Source organism: Canis aureus, chromosome 24, assembly GCF_053574225.1.
Source record: "Canis aureus isolate CA01 chromosome 24, VMU_Caureus_v.1.0, whole genome shotgun sequence".
Lineage (NCBI taxonomy): Eukaryota > Metazoa > Chordata > Mammalia > Carnivora > Canidae > Canis > Canis aureus.
The window spans coordinates 41,356,508-41,380,235 of NC_135634.1; the positions used below are offsets into that span (position 1 = coordinate 41,356,508).

The 23,728-nt window shown below is 33.1% G+C and overlaps 1 protein-coding gene across 8 annotated transcripts in view; it reads left to right on the forward strand.

Moving 5' to 3' along the window:
- Positions 1–23,728, forward strand: part of AGFG1 (ArfGAP with FG repeats 1) — a 73,211-nt gene that overhangs the window by 43,771 nt on the left and 5,712 nt on the right. For 3 of the 8 annotated variants that reach the window (XM_077869054.1, XM_077869055.1, XM_077869061.1), the window contains exons 3-11: positions 493–608; positions 3,831–3,993; positions 5,000–5,153; positions 12,650–12,769; positions 13,428–13,499; positions 15,024–15,233; positions 16,357–16,537; positions 19,365–19,444; positions 19,663–19,755. In XM_077869054.1, coding sequence (XP_077725180.1) covers positions 493–608; positions 3,831–3,993; positions 5,000–5,153; positions 12,650–12,769; positions 13,428–13,499; positions 15,024–15,233; positions 16,357–16,537; positions 19,365–19,444; positions 19,663–19,755 — 1,189 coding nt within the window. The remainder of the gene's footprint in view (positions 1–492; positions 609–3,830; positions 3,994–4,999; positions 5,154–12,649; positions 12,770–13,427; positions 13,500–15,023; positions 15,234–16,356; positions 16,538–19,364; positions 19,445–19,662; positions 19,756–23,728) is intronic. The other 5 variants (XM_077869056.1, XM_077869057.1, XM_077869060.1 and 2 more) reach the window with 3 other exon arrangements.

Here is a 23,728-nt window from a genome sequence, read left to right on the forward strand (position 1 = left end):
CTCCCAAATAAATAAATAAATCCAAAAAGAAGAAAAAAGAGTCATGTACTCTACTGACTGAACCAACCAGGCACCTCTTTTTGATTGATTTTTAAAATTTGTCAAAGATCCATGAAAATGCTGCTGGTCTAATTCCTCTGTTTTATGGGGTGAAGGAACTCTAAGGTTTATAAAGGTACATGACTTTGCTCAGGGTTTCCAGTGTGATCACTTCAAGACCAGCAAGTCCCAGATCCTCTTAAATCCCATTTCACTAGTTGTTCCCCTATGAAGTGTTATTTTTTATGATACTTTTGCTAAGATTTTATTGCATACTGGAATATATTAAAATAAATTTATTCATTTGGTGCTTCTTTGTGGTAAATATTCTCATTGAAAGCTGTGGTATTAAGTAGGTTAGCTTTTTGAAAGAATTCTAATTTTCCCTTAAAATTTAATTAAGTTAAGATGTTGAATTTAACACTTTTTTTTTTTTTTTAATTCTTTCCAAAGGTCTGTAAACAGATTTGGCTAGGATTATTTGATGATAGATCTTCAGCAATTCCAGACTTCAGGGATCCACAAAAAGTGAAAGAGTTCCTACAAGAAAAGTATGAAAAGAAAAGATGGTGAGTGAATAGTTTGTATTTAGAGCAAAGACTCCCAAATTCATATTAATTATGGGTAAGATTAATCTGACATAAAGAAGGAAGGATTAAAATTAGATAAATAGGAAATAAGGAACTAGGTATGTAGGTAGGTAGAGACTCATTATATCCTGGCATTTTTGTGCATTTGGTTTCTAAAAGTCTTGACTTCTATTTGAGTCACCTGTGCCTAACAGTACCTTCCTTTTTCCTTATTCCCAGGTTTCCTACCCATTTTTGGAAAGCTAGAGGGATCCTCCTTTCAAATCCTTCTGTAGCCCTATAAGCTTCTCAAGACATTCTAGATTTATTCAGCCTCTTTCTTAAAATATTCATTCATTTAGCAAGAATTTAGCATCTTTTATATAGTATGCACTGTGCTAAAGCTCTTGTGGAGTAATCCATCCACTTAATTGCATTTTGCAGTAAGTCTTTGCTCAAAATATCCTCACTTCTCACCCAAGAAGTCATTTTACTACCTGGTTAGGATGAGAGCATTTATGCTCCCCTGACTAAATCCATCAGATGTTAATTTTTAAATAGAAGTTAAAACAGGTTGGACTTACAGCTAGTAAAGCCTTTTAAAAAGCAGAGCAGGAAATATGTCTAAAGCTAGTGTTCAGCTACTTTGGAATCATCATTTTTAGCTATATGAACACTATTCAGTTTACTAAGACTCATTATTCACTGGTGTATTATTTCCTTCTCAGGGGCTTCAGAAAATTTAGGAGTCACAAATAGGGGGGACTAGATGAGGAGGAAATAATGGCTGCTTGTTTCCCTGAGGAGCTGTATTTTAACCCAGGGAATCCTTAGGGAGTACTTGCTGTGGTTCATGGGTGAGATATCTCTACCCTCATTCAGTGAACACATTAGAAAGAATCAGCTTTGATTTATGTGCTCTACGAACCTTGGATTCTTACTGTTCTCTAGAGGAGACTACCTTCTGCAAGGCAGGATTAGCCAGAGCTAGGGCTACATTCAGTGGCACTAGATACGCTAGGTATGAATGCAGATAAAAAAGCATATTACGGTAATAGTAAAAACGTGGTGGCATAAATGATTCTCTTAAAATGAAGTGTATAATTATCCTTCTATTGTTTCAGGTCTTAATTTCCAAGACCTTGTATCCTGTAGTTAGACCTTTCTCCTTGGATAGCCAACGCCTAATTTTTTATTTTTTCGACAGCTTTACTAACTCAGAAAGTTAGTTTGAATAGAATTTAGCTAGGGTTTCAGATAGTTTATCTTCCACTAGTGAAAGAAAGGTGTGCGTAAGAGTTGATAGATTTAAAACCATAGATTCCCTCCTTGCATTTATGATGGTAATAATAATAAAATTATTAATTCAGACCATAACCCAAAAAACTGTAAACCTCAAATAATTATAATTCATTTTATTTTTTCTGTCCTGAGAAAAACAATGTAGTAATGATAAAAATGATACAAATACACACTCGAACGGTGGGCACCTTGACAGAGTGACCCACATTCAGGCGGGCCAGACCCTGTGCATTTTGAACTCAGGCTGCTGCATATCTGTAATGAGAGAGCAGTGTGTGGTGGGTTTTTAAGATGACATAAGCACTGTGCAAGTATATTCTCCCTAAAGATCCTCACTGTACTTAAAACCTTGAGGCTATAGTCTTAGATCTGAAGGGGTTTTGAAATTGACCAGTTTTCATACTCACTTCCTGTGCTATACAAGCCTAACCCTTTTACTTTTAGTCAGATGAATGTTTGAATTATATAGTTTTATCTGGTTTTATCCTTTCATAAGACTTGACTGTACTCAAAAATGGATATCATCAGTGAATACACCAGATTATGGTAAAACATAACTTCCTGTTTTCATTTTCATATTGCATCTGTCCCATTAATTGGGAAAGCAGTTGTGTTGTTATTATTATATAGTTTGATAATAGCTAACACTTATGTAGCTAATACACCTGTACTGGGAACTGTTCTAAGTACTTTACAAGTGTTAACTTGGTCATACTTCATAGCTGTATCTCCATTTTATAGATGAATAGTCAGAGGCACAAAGGGTTAAAGTAGTTTGCCCTGGGTTTTGTAGCTGTTGAGTGGTAGAGCTGTGATTTGAACTCTGTCTCTAGAACACATAGATGCTCTCAACCACTGTTCTCTCTCCTAAGTCCTCCAAGTAATATGGGGGTGGAGAGTGGGGAGTAGGGTAGGGTGGGACAAAACCTAGAAATAGAACGAAGGCTCTTACATGATCCCAGCCCTAGAGATTAGCATTGGTGATGTTTGAGATTGTGTTCTTCCTGTCTCTCTTCCCTTTCTTTATTCTCTTCCTCTTACAAATCTTGTACTTACATGATAGAGATCAAACCTGAAAGACCTGTAAAGTCTTTGGGACATTTTTCCATGTCAGAACAAGAGTAGCTCTGTAGTATTCCCCTTTGAGTATATTTTTCTTGATAAATGTTTGATATGGGGCCAGTTTTTTTAAATTAGCTATGAAAACATGCATGTACATGTATCTGTGTTAATTATTCAATTAATCCCTAAAGAGAAGTTTCCGGAAGTTGTACTTCTGGGACACAGAGCAGACCTTTTTATATATTTTATGTATTTAATTATATATATATTTTAGTAACAAAATTTATAAAATTTATGCTCAGAGCAGATGTGAATATTTTAATTTGCATTTTTCTAAGGTTACAAATGTTTTCATTTCTGTGTCTTCATTTGTGAACTGTTTCTGCTTATTTAAAAATTGAGTTGTTGATCTTATTCTCCTAGATTTGTAATAGATCTTTATATTTTAGACTATTAACTGTAATGTAATAAATGTTTTTCGTTTCTTCTCTCTTCCCAAATGTTATTTATGATCTTATGATACTTTAGTTTATGAAAATTAGAGTTTTAACTGCTCATAGTAATGAATAACTATAGGTCCTCTGTTGTTAAAAAAAAAAAAAAAGCAGTTACTATATTTTATTTATTTCTAAGAAAAATTATAATTGAAACAAGTTTTGTGGTTAGTCTTTAGTACCCTTGCTAAATGCGTATTTCAGTTAGGTGCAGTCTTATGCAATCAGTTCTAAGAGGGTTTTGAAATAAGATTAATGTTGAAATAATCTTGTAAAAAATGAGAATTAAGTTTATCATTTTTAAGCATAGTATTTGCTACATTTTTCTTAGGTAACTGTCTGCTTAATTTTTCATATGTTTTAGGTATGTCCCTCCAGAACAAGCCAAAGTGGTGGCATCAGTTCATGCATCTATTTCAGGGTCCTCTGCCAGTAGCACAAGCAGCACACCTGAGGTCAAACCACTGAAGTCTCTCTTAGGAGATTCAGCACCAGCTCTGCACTTAAATAAGGGCACGCCTAGTCAGGTGAGTAGTCTCAAGTCTTTGTAGAAGCTTCTACTTAAGGATAGTGAGTATCGTGAAATTGGGAATTCTTTAAGACTGTAGCATAAGTTTAAATGTCAATAGCATTCTATCCTAATGGTTTATAATATATTAAAGAATCTTGGTTAAGATGTGCATATTTTTGTTCTTTTTTGCTATTGTAAATTAGAGTTTCCTTGAATGTGCGCCATAGGTTTGTAAAGGTCTACAGGAAGGTTGTTAATAGTTAGCTATCGTATAACATACACTTAGTAAAACATGACTTTAACTCCTCAGTTAGAGCAGTATAGTCTCTGTGATGGACTTTTACAAGAAAGGATTTCTTGGCAGTAAAATTTTCTCCTTGCCTGATTGTGAAGCATGTTTATCATTGAAACACAACATACCTTATTTTAAAAAAATTAAACAGATGGAAGTCTTTTCATAAGTTGGCGTAAAAGTGTGTGTTTCTGTGCTTTATTACAGTTGATTGACCTGTGACACATTTGTTCTTCTCTGGCATTGCAATGTCTGTCCTACACAAGAATGCTTCTGAGGCATAGTACTATTTGAATTAAAACCTACCCTTTTTAATAATACACACTAGGGCATCTGAATAAAATTACTTAGTTTTCACAAGAGTTTTGAGTGAAAAATGAAAGGCTAAGTCAGTATATTGTACTCTTTCACATCATAAACAGCATGTGTTTTCTGCAAGTCTTATCATTGCTCTGTTAGCAGTAAGTCTGTCTTGTGTTTAAGGTATAACAACTGTTGTAATACAGTATTTCTTTGCTTTTGGCTTTGTACTTAGAATTGAGAGATAATGTGGGAATAGATGTTGAAAATTTGTGCTTTTTAAAAACTATCAAAGTATTCAAAACTACAAATAAAAGATTATGTGATCTGATCTCTAAACTGTGTTTTAAGCTTGGTGAATTGAAAATAATGTCATAAAAATGTAGCAGGTCTGACTGGAAACTCTTTATAGTTAATATGTGGTTTATAGTCCCCGGTTGTAGGTCGCTCTCAAGCGCAGCAGCAGGAAAAGAAGCAGTTTGACCTTTTAAGTGATCTTGGCTCAGACATCTTTGCTGCTCCAGCACCTCAGTCAACAGCTACAGCCAATTTTGCTAACTTTGCACATTTCAACAGTCATGCAGGTAAGTGTTTTTTCCAACAGCTTTTTTGGACGACATGTATATATAGCACCAAGAAACATCCATTCTCTTTTAAAACTTAAATATCAGTAAATATGTTGTTGAGGGAGTGGGCCCTCATAGCTGTTGAGTTGTAATATGTAGCCATGTAGTGCTTTTTTAATCACAGAAGAGATTATACTTAATGTCAGATACTGACATGACCTCTTTCCAAAGAAAAATGGGAAAAGACTTTTTAATATATTTTTTTTACTTTTTTAATATGGAAAATTGCACATACTCAGAAGTGACCAGTTAATATAACCCGTGTGTACTCATTGCTTATGACTAATCTGGTTTCATTTGTTATTCTACTCTTTTCCTCCTCTTACATTATTTTGAAGCAATTTTAGACATTCTAGCTTATTCTTAAGATTTTACATATATCTATAAAACAAGAACTTTGTTAAACGTAACTACAGTAGTGTTATCACTCCGTAAATAATAGTAATAATATTTATTATTATTCATTAGTCACAATTTGGATTTTCTTTTATTTTTTCTTTTTTTATTTTTTTTTTTTCAATTTGGATTTTCCATTCCAGTTCAGACAGACACACACGCACACAGTTTATTCAGATAAGGTGTACACACTGTAGTTGTGAGATATATTACTTAGTCTGTGGGTTCTTCCTCCATTTCATTTTTCTCCTTTGTTATTCTTTTGTTGAAGAAATCAGGTTATTTGTCCTGTAGAGTTTTTTTACTTGATTTTAATCTGAATTTGTTGATTGCACCACTCTGAGGTCCCTTAACAGGTTCCCCTCTCCTCTTTATTCTCTGTAAATTGATGGTTGGATCTAGATTCGTGATCCATTACAGGTTCTTTCTTTGGAGGGGGGCAACCTGCTACTTACCCACTTACGAGGCACATAATACCAATTGTTTCTGATTTGTAATGTGAGCTGTTGATGCTTTGTGCCTGGATACAGAATGTTGATACTCTAAATTTATCATTCCTTTGTTTATGAGCTGAAATATTTCTTTAAAAATTTTTGATATCCAGTGGTATAATTAGCAGAGGAAAGTTAATACATGACTGATTCTATAACCAATCACATATCGGAATGAGTTGAATCCCCACTATATTTTAATGATGATCTGTTTTTTGTTTCATATCATTATGGACTCATAGATTTAACATTTGCTATATCTCAAATCTGTTGTCATCATTATCTTTATTTATGTTCAAATTATCCCATCTTTAGAGTAGCAAGCATCTTCAGGTTGGCTCTAAAAGATACAACTTCTTTTTTATTTCCAGATTTAACATGTTTGTTACAAAGAGTTTAATGCACTTCACCAAAAATTAGAAGTTGCAGAGTTTTGTTTTGAAAATGAATATATAAACCTTGCAGTTATCTAGATAATTGATTTAAAAATTGATTATGAAGTACAGATGTAATCATTTGTGTCTTTCTAATTATAGTAGTAAATAACTGTAATGGACAGTGAAATGGCATAATGTAGTGAAAAGAAATAGGCTTTGCAATCAGAATGAATTATTGTTTCTTGATGCCTCCTTCTACTTCTTAAATAAGGTATGATGTAAACGATCTAAACGCCTACATTGTATTTATACAATGGGAAATAATCTTTTGGATGCCAGTAAGCTTTGATGTGTATGTCATAGAAAGCTTACCTGTCTGCATTTGTGAATGGTTGAGTAAGCATCAAACCAAACGTAGAGCACTAAAACTAAGAATAGATTTAGTCATTTCGTAGCTGTTTTATTTGGTCATTTGAAACTTTGCTTTATATTTTTGCATGTATATATGAGGTATTAGTTAGCTAATGTTTTTTAATTGATTTGTTACAGATTTTTAAAATTTTAATTATATAATCAAGAAAAATTCAAGACTATCTTTCTAAAACTTGTATTTCACTGGTTTATGAGTATAACAGAAACTAGCACTTAGAGAATTGATTTCCTATTTGTATTTTAGAACTTATTTAACTTCTTTTCTCACCTGTAAGATTGTGATGTTACTCCTCCTTTTTCTTTCAATTTGAAGACCTGGCTTATAGTTGGATAATAATGGTATAAAGTATAACATATATAAATGTACACATCCAAAATGTACTGTTTAAGATGGTTTGAAAAATTATGGGAAAGCTGTGCTTCAGCCACATTTCTTTCTAGCAAGCATTAAAGGAACTTTTTGTTTTAAATATTAGTGAGAAAATAAATATTAAAGTATTTTCTAAGGGCATGCCACAGAAGCAAATTATGGTGTAATTTGTGTGTATGTGTGTTTGCTTTAAAAAGAGATCCTGTGATAAAGAGGATCTCTTTCTCAGCAGAGATTATACTGAGAAGAGTAAGAAATCAGGAAGCTTAAGATGTTGGGGCTGTGGTAAGTTTCCTTTCTCCTGTGTTAGCTGAACAGGGAAAAGTCCAGGAAACCTAGGGAGACTTCTTCCCCTTCACCCTTCAGATGGGCAGCTAGTCTCCTGTGACCAGACAGGTGCCCCAACTCTTTTTTTTCCCCACCTGTTGCTTTTGAATGCTAGCAAAAGGAGTTGAAGAATCCAAGAATGTAGAGTGAACCTTCTGTAATACATGAATAGTTTACATTTATCTCAGTTTTACACTTACTGAAATAGAATTTGAAATGACTGATAAGTAACTACCAAGATATTTTATAAATTTTTAATTTACTTCATGTTTCTCTTGTGTTTTTGTCTTTTAATACAATTTGTGAGTATTCATTATTCAAGGAATTAGTGCCGTGTTCTTCCCTGTAGTGTCGTTAGCCAGACATCATTATACATATAGGTCATTGCAGCTCCGCAAGTTGCTTTGTACCATGATCCCACTCATAGTATCAATGACTCCTTTAAAATGCTCTTTGAGAATAGTAGCCCTTATTTAATTGTAGAATTTTTTTTTTTAAAGAAAGAAAAGAAACCTGTAATTTTTATCAGATTGATAGAGATCTTAACTATTTTGTCTCTTTTCCACATGTGGTGGAAATAGTAGGAAAGATAAGTCTGTGAGGATAGAGTTTAATAACCACGTCAGTTAGGCCAGGTTGCCTAAGAGGAGTAGTTTTTTAGCCTAAAGTTCTTGTTTACAAATGCAAACTCAAGTCACCTTTTTTTTTTTTTTTTTTTGCTTTTTTCAAACATGATTTGATTCCGGGTGAAAAAAATACATACACATGCTACAAGAAGAAGCTTGTAAAATTATTTATTTCCTCTTTTTCCATTCTATATATTTTTTGCCAGCCTTTACAGGAACCCTGAATCTTTATTTTTCCATATATGGTTCATAAATATAAAGTCATTGATAGCTAAGTTGTTACCCTGAAATTTTCATGTTTTTTTTTATTTATTTGAGAGAGAGCAAGCGACTGTGTGCGTGAGTACAGTAAGTGGAAGGAGGGACAGAGGGAGAGCATCTTCCAGCAGACTCCCTCAAGAGATCATGACTGAGCCAAAACCTAAGAGTTGAACACTCAACTAATTGAGTCACCCAGGCACCCCCTAATTAAGAAAAACTTTTTAAGGTGAAAATTTTCTCCTATACAAATTGATATCACAGATGGAACTTTTAATAGCAAATGATGATTATATAGATATGCCAGTCTACTTAGCATTATTTTATAGGGAAACCTGTTATATTTTGCAGATAGTTTAGTGACTTAAAAGCCAGATGTCTTCACCCTTCACCCAAACATCCTGGCTGAGATGGTACGTAAGGAAGTGTATCAGTGGTGGGATTATTACTGTGTTCAGGAAAAGTCATCTTCTACAGAAGTACTTATGCAGTTAGAAACATAATTACCTTACAGAATTTCATAGTTATTTTGCTTGGTAATAAGCTTACCACAAACTTATAACTATAAACTGTCATTGATTTTTGTTACGCCTTGTACTAGGGATGTTAAACTTTATTGTCTTGCCACCCAGTTAACATAAGTGAGTAGTATAATGCATTGTGGAGGGAACTACATGCAAAGGGGGATGTTCTAACCCCCTGTTGCCACATGGACATATGGGTTCGAGATTACCAGACACACTGATTTTCTTTTAAAGAGAAGCAAGAAGGCTTTTTTATTTAGTGTGAAATGTTCTCTTTAAATGTTGGGATTGATGGAAAAGAATTTAAATATGTAGGTGAAACAAGGTGTATTTGTCAGCTGAATTTGATGAAGGCAGTTTCTGTCTCTGGTCTCTATGTTTAATCTTCCTTTTTCATGTGTACCTGTATCTCCCTGGAGATGAAAGACAATTCTCAGCAAGATTCAGGCTCATTAACTTAGTGACTTAAATTCTTAAATTGAGATTTCTTTGTACTTTTTGAAATAAGATTATTTAAAAAGCATCCTTACTAAGGTTTTGTTACATTCTGTTTAGTTTATATTTCTTTTTATAGAGATTGCTTGAGGTTCTAGATAGTAATTTCTGTATTATTGAATTTATTAGTGTTTAATTTCCAAAATTGTGGTTTCTAAAATTTCATTCTACATTACTTATCAATTTTAAAAGTCACTATAACCAATTGTTGAAGACACTGAGTAGATTCAATGTCTCCATATAAAAACTGAAAGAAATATTACAAAGTTGGTTTGCTGTAATGAATAGATATTTGATTAATGTGTTTGGTGCTCTGGTTGGAAAACACCAGTGTTTATAAATGTGATAAAATAGACTTGACTAACTAAATGGGTTACATTGAACTGATTTATTTCCTGATGGTGCTTGAAACATGTTAAGTGTATATTTTCTCCAAATGGTCTAAATGTAAGTTAAATGTAGAATATTTATTATTATAGAGTACATATTCACATATATTTGAGGTTGTAAGTAATAAACCAGTTTAGGGACCTAATCTCTTTTTCTCCAAGGGATAGATGCATTTCATTTATTCTCAAATGTACAACTAAATTGTTCAAAAAACTGAGAACTTGTCTTTTGAAATATAACCCACTCTAAATTTGACGACTTCTTGTACCATATTCTCTTATTTTGTTTTCCAGTAAATATTTGACTATATAAACTTATTTTGTCTTTTAGTGGAATTTTCCTCTTTTGGGCCGAGGATTCTGAAGTTCTTAAATATCTATTCCTGTTGCCTTATAAATTGTAGAGTCATACTGCTGGATTTGCAAGTATAGGCCTTTTTTTTTTTTTTTCTTCTTCTTCTTCTTCTTTGCTAGTGAAAAAACTGATAACGCCAAAACAATTGAGGGACTTGTCCAAGGCTGTGTATGGTGTTTATGTTAGGATGGAATTCTCTGATTATTTTGGATTCTCTTTTCACTAAACTTACTTGATTATTACTAAATGGTAACTGTGTTTTTAAACTTATTTTTATTATTTATACTTGTGTCAATATTTCTTCCAAAATATTTTTCAATATATTGATCTTTTATTATTTATTAGTATATCTTTCATTGTGTTTATTTTGGGGGAAGGTAAAAAAAATCTCAGCTTATAAAGAAATTGAATTTTATTATGTTAGGTAAAAACAATAACAAAAGATTTCAGAGTATCCAGAAAAAATACAGAATTTCTTTTGTTAAGCAATAAGCAGCCTTTTAATTTAGATACCTCCGTGTAATATTTGAGAGCTAAGACAACCAACCATGTTTAAAAAAGGTTTTCAAGAACAAAGCGTGAGCAGTGATATGTATACATAGGATAACACTTCCCACCTGTCAGAAGTGCTAGATGTGGGGACGTAGGAAAAGAAGTGTCACAGGAGTCTAGTAAAAGGAGGTCTACTTTATAGGTGTGTTCCCCCCCCCCCCTACAGTCATGCCCTTTCAGCTATACACAAAACAGTGATTACGTAAAATGTTGTAAATTTTCCTGATTATCTTCCTAGAATAATGTTTTACTTTGTTAGTGGAAAAATTCCTTATTTAGTAACATTTTTTGGTTTGTATATAGTTAATACATATTTATTGCAAAAGCTTAGTAAACTCAGGCAATGGAGAAAATGATACTAATCTGAAAACTCACTGCTTTGAGTTAATGAAAATGCAGATTTTCTATGCACATGATACCATGCTAACAAAATTGGCAGATGAAAATGTATTTGGAATTTATTAACCTCTTTATTTTATTTGTCATAAGCATTTTTGAATGGACTACGTATTTTACGTGATTTTTTTAAATGACTGCCTTATATTTCTTTGTATGATGTTTCCTAGTGATTCCTCATTGCTGGCCATTTGAGGTTTAAATTTTTTTCATTATTATAAGACACAAGTTATTTAGCTGTTGGATATAATACTCATTTACAAGATTATTTCTTTTTTTTTAAGGTTTTATTTATTTAAGAGAGAGAGAGAGGGCATGCACACATGAACGGGGTCAGGTGGGGGTTTTGGGGGGGTGGCGCAGAAGAAGAGGGAGAAGCAGACTCCCTGTTGAGCAGGGAGCCTGATTTGGGGCTTGATCCCAGGACCCTGAAATCACCATCTGAGCCAAAGGCAGACGCTTAACCTACTGAGCCACCCAGGCGCCCCTACAAGATTATTTCTTTACAGAATTTCCTTGAAGTAGAATTCCCTGCAAGGATTTAAAGCCGCTGACTTAACTATGTTGATGGCATTTGACCTTTATCTTTTGGGCATGCTTTTCATTCTTCCCACTTAGCATTCCCTTTGCTGCATACCAGCCACTTCCCATCATAGTCTCTCTAATAAAAAGATAGCATCCATTTTAGCCTTTTTTAAAAAAATCTTTTGAATTGTTTTATTTAGATACATAGTTTAAGTTTAGAGAAGTCTAAAAATTTGCTCTTATGTTGATGATCAGTGAGAAAATACCAGTTGGTCATTTTCAAGGAGTCTGAAGTACACTAATGTTTTAAATGTTACTGTTTTCATCATTTCTCAAATTTTAGTATGTATGAAAAATGGCGGCTTCTAATAGAATGTGAATATCTTTGATCTGTTTGGCAATCATGTCCTTGTACACTACTTTTTTTTTTTTTTTCATTTTTATATGCCATGGTGTAAAATAGCTGTAAACTTAGAAAAAAAAAACCCAAGAGAATATTAATGGAATTTCACCTTCTTTGTATCATTATTTTGGATTTACATAGTTGATGAATCACTTACTACCATCTTAAATCTGAATTTTCCAGGATGTAATCTATATCCTACAACCCTGTTTGCTTTACTGTAGCTCACTTAATGCTCTTAGTGTTTCCTTTAATAGAGTCACTTGTAAAGTACTATTCTGGAGGTTATTCAAAGGGTATTGAGTACACATTTATCATTGTAAAAGTGTTTGGGGAAATTTTTGGATACTTTTTAATGAATTGCTTGAAACTGGGTTAAATAAACATTGGTATGATTTAAAATTTGATTTCTAAATGAATTCTCTTCAAAGTGTGTTGTGAGACAGACACTTTTCATAAACTTCTTAAATTCATTTGTCATATTTTTCATTTATAATTTTCATAGTCATTAACATATATTGTTCCTTACCATTTACAGCTCAGAATTCTGCAAATGCAGATTTTGCAAACTTTGATGCATTTGGACAGTCTAGTGGTTCGAGTAATTTTGGAGGTTTCCCCACAGCGAGTCACTCTCCTTTTCAGCCCCAAACTACAGGTAGAACTTCTCTGGCATTATGCTTCAATGTTTACTCTAAAACACAAAACACTCTCTATGTAGTTTGAAAAATTATTCTATTAACTTAAATTCTATAATTATTTGATTTTCAAATAGTTCTATCTTATAAAGCTCTGGGGAAACCTGAAATCTTTATTTTTGTCTGTGTTCATCTGTGTTTTTTTAAACTCTTTGATGTGTTGTCTAATCCAAAGGGTTTTCCATTTCCTGCATATGAATCTTCCTTAAATTTCTTATGCACAGGAGCTTTACAGTGCTAAAAATGTGTTAGGTTGACAGAGCACATTGATTTAGGCTCTGAATAAAGGAAGCTAATGACTCGCTTCCATAGAAATAAAAATATAAGTAATTTTCAAGGCAGGAAGCTTGAGAAGATAAATACTAGTACTCAAAAGGAGATCATGGAACACTTGATTGGACTGGAAACAGTTTTCAGTGCAGGAATTGGTCTTTAAACATGAGTGCTCTCCCATAAACTGTATTGTTTTCAGAATCTCACTGAACCCTCGTTTAGATCTTTGGCTGATTATTTTTCTTTCAACTTTTAACTCTGTGTGTTGTCTTAAAGCCTTTTCTTTCAATTTTCTTTTTTTTTCTTCTTTAAATTCCATCATTCACATAATTTCTGGCTGTCCAGCATTTAGAATGCTTTCATCTAGCTGCAGTTTTGGTGAATTTACTTCCGCTTTTCCTCTCCAGGCTTCCAACAGTAAGTTCTGTTGTCAAGTAGGCATCTTTTACTAATTTGTATGTTTTTTGTTGTTTCATGGATTTTTCAATTATAGAATGCTATTCATCTTCTAATGATAATCATTCTGAAATTCTCACTTTTATTCTCTCCACTGTTAACTAAACTCAGAGAACACAATAGTATACGAAAAGTTTATTTAATAGTTTAGTTTTTAATAATTTGAAGTAAACTTCATCATACAAATGTTGAAAGCTTAGTATTATTATGTACTTTGTTCAACAGCTACTTGTAACAGATCACAATCTTAAATACCAACACACATTACTTAGTTTTAATTCAAAAGGACTGGAGTTTAATTCCTAAAAAAATTTTTATCAGTATATATTTTAGAATGTCTATAATACTAATTGATGGGAAAGTGTGTTCTCTTTTTTAAAATAGGACTGAATCTTTCTGCTTTTTAAAATACCTGTAATTGTGTTTTATTATCACTTAATATATAATTATATGATATACTATTTTTGTAGCATCAAAAACAGAATGAAATAGTCTGGCTTTAGTCTTTTGGTAGGACTTTAGGGAAGTCTCTAGAGTACAGAACAGTCTTTAAAATCTTAGCAGTATATATACAGTAGTGACCATTATTAGGTGAATTGTGATCTATAAATTTAAAAATTGGTATATTTAGACTATACATTGTGTACTATAATTTTTATTCCTTGAACTATATATAATAGGGCATGATTTTACTGAGGACCACATGACATTATATGTACATTAAATTATTATGTGGAATTAAATATGAGCTCTTAAAATAAGTCTAAAGCTCAAAGACCACTTTTTAAGAAATTGTGGATCAAAAAAAAAAAGAAATTGTGGATCAAAATAGTACATCTTAAACATTGTATTTATTTAAAGATTTTTTTTTTTTTTTTTTTTATTCATGAGAGACACAGAGAGAGGCAGAGACATAGGCAGAGGGAGAAGCAGGCTCCCTCTGGGGAGCCTGCTGGGGGACTTAATCCCAGGTCCCTGGAATCACGACCTGAGCCAAAGGCAGACACTCAACATTGAGTCACCCAGGTGCCCCTTCCTAAACATTTTAAATCTCTATCTTGGGATTAGTTTCAACCCAGTCTTTATTGGAACTACAAGAGTTTATAGTATAACATAACTTTACATCTTGCTTATGGAGTCCATTTAAGGAGAACTAGTAAAAGATGGTAGTGTATAGATAGCTGAATATTCTGTAAAGTAACTGAGTCTCAAACCTGGTAGTTTGGAGTTACTCCTCTGTGAATTATATTCTTCACCTCAGGGTAGATAATTACACAAAGAAACTTGTTACCCTACATGTTGCCAGGGCCTTTGAAAATATAGTTTCCCAAATTATAAAAAGTCATATGTAGATGATTCAAGTTAAATGCCATTGGCCAGTAGGATTACTTATAGAACACTTAATTAAGGAAGAAATCATATAATCTATCAAAGGATTTTAGGAGAAGTATAGAAATTTCAAGTGTTTTGTTTATTCTGTTACAGGTGGAAGTGCTGGATCAGTAAATGCTAATTTTGCTCATTTTGATAACTTCCCCAAATCCTCCAGTGCTGATTTTGGAACCTTCAATACTTCCCAGAGTCATCAAACAGCATCAGCTGTTAGTAAAGTTTCAACGAACAAAGCTAGTCTACAGTCTACAGACAAATACGCAGCACTTGCTAATTTAGACAATATCTTCAGTGCTGGGCAAGGTATTTAAGCTTTAAACAAAATAAATACAAATTTGTTTATTAAATAGTCCTCTAAATTTGGTTGTGTTTATTACATTTTAAGGTTGTTGTACTTTACTTGTAAAGAAATTTTGTACTAAATGGTCATGACTGTATGGGACATTTTGGATGTGAAATAATCAATAATGGGCCGTTTGGAAGGCCTAGAAACTATTTCTAAACTTCTAATTTTAAAAGAAAATAATTGACAAAATTTAATTTTGCCTTAGCATGTTTCCCTGTTGGAAGGCCATAGAGGGCCAACAAATCCTATTAATAGCGCTGACAGCCTCCCGGTTATATTGTGGTTTTTGTAATATAGTTATTTTGAACTATATTTATTATTAATATTTTGGTATTTAAAAAACCAAACCCATCATTTTTACAGTATATTTTTATACCTGGTTTTGCTCTTAAGGCCAGTATTTTGTCTCGCAAATTGCATAGTGTGCTGGAGAACGGCAGAGGTCTGCTTTTAGACTAGAGTCTGCATCCTGATCTCTTGACCATGCTTTGTCATCTCCAGAAGGAAGATAGTAGTAATAGATTGGATGTGTATGTTTTATTGCATCTCCGTCGTGTAGAACAGTGCCTGGCACATAAAGTGCTGTGTAAATATTTCCTCTTACTACTGTCTCTAATTTTTTCATGATTAACCCTGGGGAAATGGTATTATTAATGGGTTCACGTTAGGTCTGGCATTTTATAAGTTTGTATGTTCACTTGAATGAGATGCACCGGTTTTAGAGATGTTAATGTAGCACTTTGAGAATTTGTTCTTTATGCATAATCTAGACATGTTATTGGTAGAGAGTCTTAGTTTTTGTTACAAAAAGAGCATTTTGTCTTTACCACAGTAGTATGTATAATAACTAATCTTGTCTGATAGTTTCTAGGTAGTTTATTAGGTAAGACTAGAGTTCTGTCCATTTATTTGCTTAGCTTTAAATCAGTTTTAAATTTACACCTTTTTCATGGCAAATGAAAAAGGTGTAAAATTTAAACAAGTTGATAAATTTGAAAGCATAAATTGATAGCATAACTAAATTGATAAATTGAAAATATAACTAAGTTTTCAGTGTAATTTGTTTTTGTGTGTTTATAGGCGGTGATCAAGGGAGTGGCTTTGGGGCCACAGGTAAAGCTCCTGTTGGTTCTGTGGTTTCAGTTCCCGGGCAGTCGAGTACATCCTCAGACAAATACGCAGCTTTGGCAGAACTAGACAGCGTTTTCAGCTCTGCAGCCACTTCCAGTAACGCATATACTTCCACAAGTAATGCTAGCAGGTACCTTGTCTCAGTCACTGTTCTTGGTTTTGTGTTTGATCTTTTTCTTCGACTCTGAATAACAATGTTAAATAATGACAGGGGACATATTTTTGAAATTCTCAAATCTTTTTATAGTTGCAGAATCTGAGTTTAATTTGCTAATTAAAATATAATTCTTGAGTAATTGCCATTTTATCTTTTTATTTAATCAAAGGTCTTGTTATTTCTCTTCCTTGAACACTGAAGTGTAATTGAGTATGTACACATCTCAGAATGGGGAGTTATATACAGTTTTAATTATACTGAACCAGAGAATCCATTTAGCAAATTATATACTTTTAAGGTACAGTTTTTAGTTATGAAGACTAAACACTGAAAGTAACATGTAGTTTTAGTTGTAAATAAACATTTTTAGGAATGTTTGCAAGAGAACCCAAGATCCAGTTCTGTATCTCGTCAGTGTCCTGCTGGTATTAACACATAGACATATCCGTGAACTGTGTTCAGATATAACTGGTGTGAGGGAATTCTTAGCAGCGGGAAGTCTTAACACATTTTAAGAGCAATAGATCTTTAAAAACTCTTATAGTTGTAACTTCTACATTTCTGAAGGAAACAGATCTAGAAGTACAGGTGACTTATCATAGAGTGCTTTGTCCATCGTTTTGTTTTCCATCCTGCAGATTGTCTCTTCTTTTGTTATCTGACTAGGTTTTTGTTTCCCTTCAGCACTTTTTCTAGGGAGAAATGGGAGGATTGTAACATCAACTACTTGGATTATCCAGTAATTGATTTTCTGTGTGCCAAATAGGAAAAGTTGAATCCAAAGAATAAAGTTTAGAGTATTAATATATATTTTGTTTCATTAAGATTGTGTTAGACATACATAATAGTGAGCTATAGCAAGGTGACCATAGAGTCTGGAAACGTAGGTATACATAACAAATGGTTTGTTGAAATTATATTACAGTATATTAGTGGTCCACACAGTGTGGTCCTTGGAACATTTGGGATACCCTGAGACGCTTTCAGGGAGTCTTTAAAGTTAAAACTGTGGTCATAATAATTCTGATAGGTTATTTGTGTTTTCAGTATTTGACATTTGTATCGATGGCACAGAAACAGTAGCGAGTACAGACCTTCCAGTACTTTGTCACAAATTAAGGCCACGACACCAAACTGTACTAGTAGTCATCTAATAGTCGTTATATTTCTTACCACCATACGTTCAGCTTTACTTGTGATAGTCTTGATTTAGTTTTTCTTAGGAATATTCTTTTTAATTTTTTTATTGAGGTGTAATTGGTATATAACATCAATTTCTGGTGTACAACATAATGATTTGATGATGTTTGTGTACGTTGTGAAATGATCACGTCAATGTAGTTATTGTCTGTCCCCATACAGAGCTCAGTTTTAGGATTTACTCTTTATAACTTCAAGTATGCACTACAATATTATTGACTACATATGACTACTTCATGGCGCCATGCTGTACATTACTTCCCCATGACTTATTTACATATTCATACAAATATTTTTAATGAAACAGTAAAGAAAATTAATTTTATTGGGGCACCTGGGTGGCTGAGTCCGTTAAGTGTCCAACTCTTGTTTTCAGCTTGGGTCGTGATCCTCAGGAGTGTGGGATCCGGTTCGTGTTTGGCACTGAGCTTGGCAGGGAGAGATTATCCGCCCCCCCTCCCCCATTCTCTCTCTAAAATAAATCTTTTTTAAAAAACTTAATTTTATTCTATCTTGACCCTTAAATAATGTCTTCTTTATATGTGTTCAAATAAGGCATGTATCAAGTAGTTTCTGTTGCATATTAAAGTATGGTGGCTGGCTTGAGGAAAGTCAGCTTGTGTGGTTGAGTCATAGAATGAACCAGCCACTGGTCTTATGGAACATTGGTTTTCCTTAAAAGTAAGACTGGTATTCCATGGTTATTCAAATTTGGATATTTGGTAGACATCTTCTCAAAAATGAAATATTTAAGTCTGTCACTTTAAGGAAAATAACTGATAACATTGACACTTCTGAGCAAATACTAGAAATTTAGAAAATTTATTGACTCCACCATGAGCATGACAGCTTCACATTATGTTTCTGATGAGTGGTGATATTATGAGTATAAATTTTTTAGTTTTGCATTAGGAAATTGTTGACATTTGGAAGATTTGCATCAGATATTTTCCAAATGCTATAAAATGAGTAAAAGATTCATTTAAAGTGCTAGATAGATTAGTAGATGTTACTTCAATAGAGCGCAAAGGAGTTCATTGATACGATTTCAGATCCCATTTTGCAGCTAACCTTTAGTGAACTTATCACTGTGATTTTGAGTATGATATCAAGGGAAGTACTCAAAATTAACCTGAAAAAACTATTCAGATTCTCCTAGTTTTTTCAGCTAAATGTCTATGAGAGCAGTTTTTCTTCTTGTGCTTTAACCTAAACAACATACCACAACAGACTGATTTTCTATTAAGGCAGCCATTGAAGGGATTTGCAAAAATATTGTGACTCTTAAGTTCCTTTGGTTTTAGGAAGTATAGTTCTTTTTCATAAAAATGCTACTTAACGTTAGCATGTAATGCCTTTATGGTTAATTTTAAAAGAATGAAATTTTTAAAAACTTCTGTTTTTAATTTCTGTACTATACATAGTGTTAGTATACAGTATATTTACACAAAGACTCTTTGCGGGGGTTCTAAGTAACTTTTCAAAATGTAAATGAATCCTGAGACATAAAGTTTAAGAACTGCTAGGATATAAATAGCTTTAAAAAAAAGCTTTAAAAAAAAAAGAAACTGAAAAGACCTCTTTCTATATTTGTTTTCAGCAATGTTTTTGGAACAGTGCCAGTGGGTGCTTCTGCACAGACACAGCCTGCGTCTTCAAGTGTGCCTGCTCCATTTGGAGGTATGTGTTTCTGGTGTAAATGCAGGTATATTGTATTGTATTGCATTTTCTTAGAAGTACTGGAAGGCTATCAAAGCAACAGTTTATTATCATAAAGCTCTAATTTTCTTTTTTTTTAAGCTCTAATTTTCTATCTTCATAAGTGTATGAACAAATATTTTTAATAATTGAATACAAATATTTTAGGATTTTATAGTGTATTTTGTAATTTTTTAAAGCTACGCCTTCCACAAATCCATTTGTTGCTGCTGCTGGTCCTTCTGTGGCATCTTCTACAAATCCATTTCAGACCAATGCCAGAGGAGCGACAGGTAAGAAATAGAGATTATAGCACAGAAGACTTTGGGAAAGGTGTTTATTGCAAAGATACCACAGGAAGAATATCAGAAAATAAAGTTTTTCTTTTTTACTGTAGTGAATGGGAAGTGGATGGAAGAGTTTGTCCATAAAGACGTACACTAGCTGAAAGTTTATAAAATCCTGGACTTTCATATTTGAGAGGGACCCTAGAAGTTGTCTAGCAGCCCCCACTGCTCAGTCACAGCTTTCATTCTTCAGGTGAGGAAGCCCAAGCATGTAGGCGAGACAGCCACTTTGTGACTGAAACAGGACTTTTGAACACAGTAATTCTGACTCATTTGGTGGTCTGGTTTTGGAATTACTGGTTATTACTCATTCAAGCTTAATAGGAAAAATTTATGAGAAGGTTTTTTTTGTTTTGTTTTGTTTTGTGTTTTCCTCTTCATGAGATGGCGAGGAACAAATGAGCTTCATTACAGGAGGTCTTAGCAATCCTGTCCTTTCTAGTGCTTCTCTCTTCTGGGTGTTCACATGTTTTAAGTTGTGCAAACCTGATTTGATTTGGGGTATAATATTTGAGTCTTTTCTCTTGATAATTTTTTAATCCTCTCCTTTTTCTATCACCCTGAACACTAGAACTGTTGGACAGTACCTTGGGGTGTCACCAAGTGTATGTGGTATGGCCTGATACCCATTAGGTTTAAAGTTGGCCAGCTTTGTTTTTGTGTACGTGTCCAAATAATTTTAGAACTAAAGCCTTAAGCATAGAGCATATATTGATGTGAAATCTTGAAAGAGTAAGGTGCTTGTAACATAATGATTGCCTTAAGAATTGGTTATTATTAGTAAATCTGTGTCATTGGCAAGATTAGGAACTGTGGTAGTAGAAGTTTGAAACTATAACTTTCCTCCTATATAAATGTCTTCAGTCATAATTTGTATCTCGCATAATAGTTGTTTAATAAGTATTTTAATTTCACACATAATTTTTTAAAAATAGTTTGTTTTAGTTCAAGTGTACCTGATCAGTGATTGTATTAATTTCTGTTGTGTTTCGATAGAAATATTCATCACTTAATATATATAGCATTTCTATTTCTTAGCAGTTATTTTGACTTGATGGAATGAATATGTAAAATGTCTCTGAGCACATAGGGTTCTGTACATTGTCTCATTTAGTCCTCTTAACTCTTATCAAATACATGTTGACAGCTGAGGGAAGTGAGGCTCAGAAAAGTTAAGTGAATATGTTTTGGGTACCGCCAGACTTGTGTTCAAATTGTGATTTAGTATTTACATGGGAAGTAAACCTAAGGTATCTTTTTATATGTTAATTGGAGGATGTACTAACATTTGTTGAGTGTTTAAAAACTTGTTTGCAAGATAGTTACAGTTTTCATAGCTGTTATAACCCTACCTGACAATTGAAGGATGGAAACTCAGATTGTACCTTGACTAAGCTTGTATTGATCTAACTTGTCTGAGCCTTATTGTCAGCCTTTCTATAGAATGTGAACAATATTTTACTGGCAGGGTCTTTGTGAGAATTTAGATGATACAAATCAGTGTGCATGGTCTTTGCATTAATCTACATAGTTGCCAAGTCTTTCCTCTTACTTTCCTTTCATGAGTGTACCTCCACAAGTTGGTTTTGTCATATAGAGTTAAGGGCTTTTTTTGCTTATTTTATGTAGAGTATCCAAGTCTTTAAAGTTAAGGTTCTACATAGGATGTACATGCATATAGAAGGTATGATGTATGTTCAGGTGTTACAAGGTAATCTTTAATATTAGGCTAGACAGAATTTATTGAAAGGTAAATCTGTGTTCATAAATTTTTATTTCAAGGTAAAAAATGTTTTCGATTTATCACATTGATCACCTTCATTTAAGTTGTAATAGAAATGCTTAAAAGTAAATGTTAACTACATCTGTTTCTATTAATATTGAAATATGAACAGTATTTTGATAAACATACTATGCTTAGGAATTTCCAATGTCCAAATTAATATTCTTTAGGAAATATTTTTTGTTGCTTTTAGATATTTTATTCCATTTGAGGTAGCTTTTGAAAGAGGGCATTTCATGATAGTTCTGTGCAAAATTTACTACATTTTACTGCTACATTTCTTTCCTAAATACATACTTTAATAATAATTTTTCTTACGCATTTATAAAGCTTTGGGGCTTTTTTTGTTTGTTTGTTTTTTACCATGTTACATAGAAACCTTCATTAGGATATTAGCCAATATGGCCTAAGACCTTTTTTATTTTAGGATTCTATAATAGCATTCTTTTTTACAGAGTTTTTGAGATTTTAAATCTAACAGAGTTAATAACAATTTTCAATTACTATGAAATTCTCTTATAATTCTTAAATCTCTCCTTTGCTATGGAATGAATAGTCTTTATTTCCCTAACTTCATTTGAATGAATGAATGATTTTAAAGATTTTTTTTTTAACCCCCAAGAAGATAAAGTTAATAGAAATGTAGAGATGAAAAATTCCTAGTAGCATCTAGGCCAGTATCCTTGTTGTATTACCCAGGTGGAGACCAATTTGATGGGTTTGTCTTAAACTTTCAAAATTAATTAATGACTAATTTAATATTTGCACCCAGAACTCTTTTAAACCAGCACTGTTCCCACAGGTTCCACTTACTGTACTCAGTAGGAATATACACCTAAGAGGAATGAAAATGTGCATCTATGTAAAAACTGATAACAATGTTTATAGCAACATTATTCATAATAGCCAAAAAGTGGAAACAACCCAATATGTTCATCAACTGATGAATGGATAAATTAAATGTGTTATAATCATACAATGGAATTTGTTTGGTAATTAAAAGTAATGAAGTCCTGATGCATGCTACAACATGGATGACCTTTGAAGACACTAAGCTAACTAAAGGAAGCTAGTCACAGTATAACATAGAACCTGTGATTCCATTTGTAAGGTGGCTGTCCAGAATGATCACGTCTGTAGAGATGGAAGGGAGGGGAGGTGGGAGGGAGATGACAGTTGAGAGGTATGGAATTTTCCTGGGCAGGGATGAAAAGGTTCTACAGTTTGATTGTGATGATGGTTCTACAACTCTGGGAATATGATAGAAGTCCTTGAGTTCTATACGTTAAGTGAACAGATAGTGTGAAATGTGGGTTATATCTAAAAAAGCTGTTTAAAAGGCCTAAAAAATTTTTTATAGCAATCCAGGACTAGAGCTTGAGAGGGCATCATTGTCATCATTATCATCATTATAGTAGTTAACACTGGTTCACTGTCACTCTTGACTAAAGGTTAGTTTTTACCAAAGTATATTTTGTAGAGCATATCTCTTAAGATGGTATCAAATACTCCATGGAAAAGGGTTCTATGCCCAAATGTATATGAGAAACACTGCTATAAAGAGTTTAACCTTTATTATTAGTGCAGGATTTTTTAAGAGACTTAGAAGTTTTAAGAAAAGAGATAAATATACAGTGACCTAATTTATTATAGAACCTTCTCACTCAGTTACCCTTTTGTTGGATTCAGAACACAGTACTGATGTATCTTTTAAGTACACATCTTTTAAAGTTGTTAGCAAACAACTTAGAGCACTTTTTAAAAAATTATTGTTAAATTTACCTTTGTGGCAGCTTTGTCAAATAGGTACTTTTATCCCTGCTCTCTGCCCCCTGTTTGTAGATGAGGAAACGGAAGCTTGTGGTTGTTAAATAACCTGTAGTTAGAAGATGACAGAACCAAGACTCGTAACCAACCACTCTTAGCTCTCAATCGCTGTTTTCCCACATTTAATTGGTTAAGTATTCTAATTTAAAATACATGGACATATACTTTAGAAACCTTTCCACTCCGGGTGGTTAAAACAAAAAGTTTCTAGTAATTAAAAACCTAAATTTGTTTTCTGTTCATTACATGTATTTATATGTAACACCTCTCTGACCTCAGTTATGCCAGGTAAGATTTGCACAAGATGCA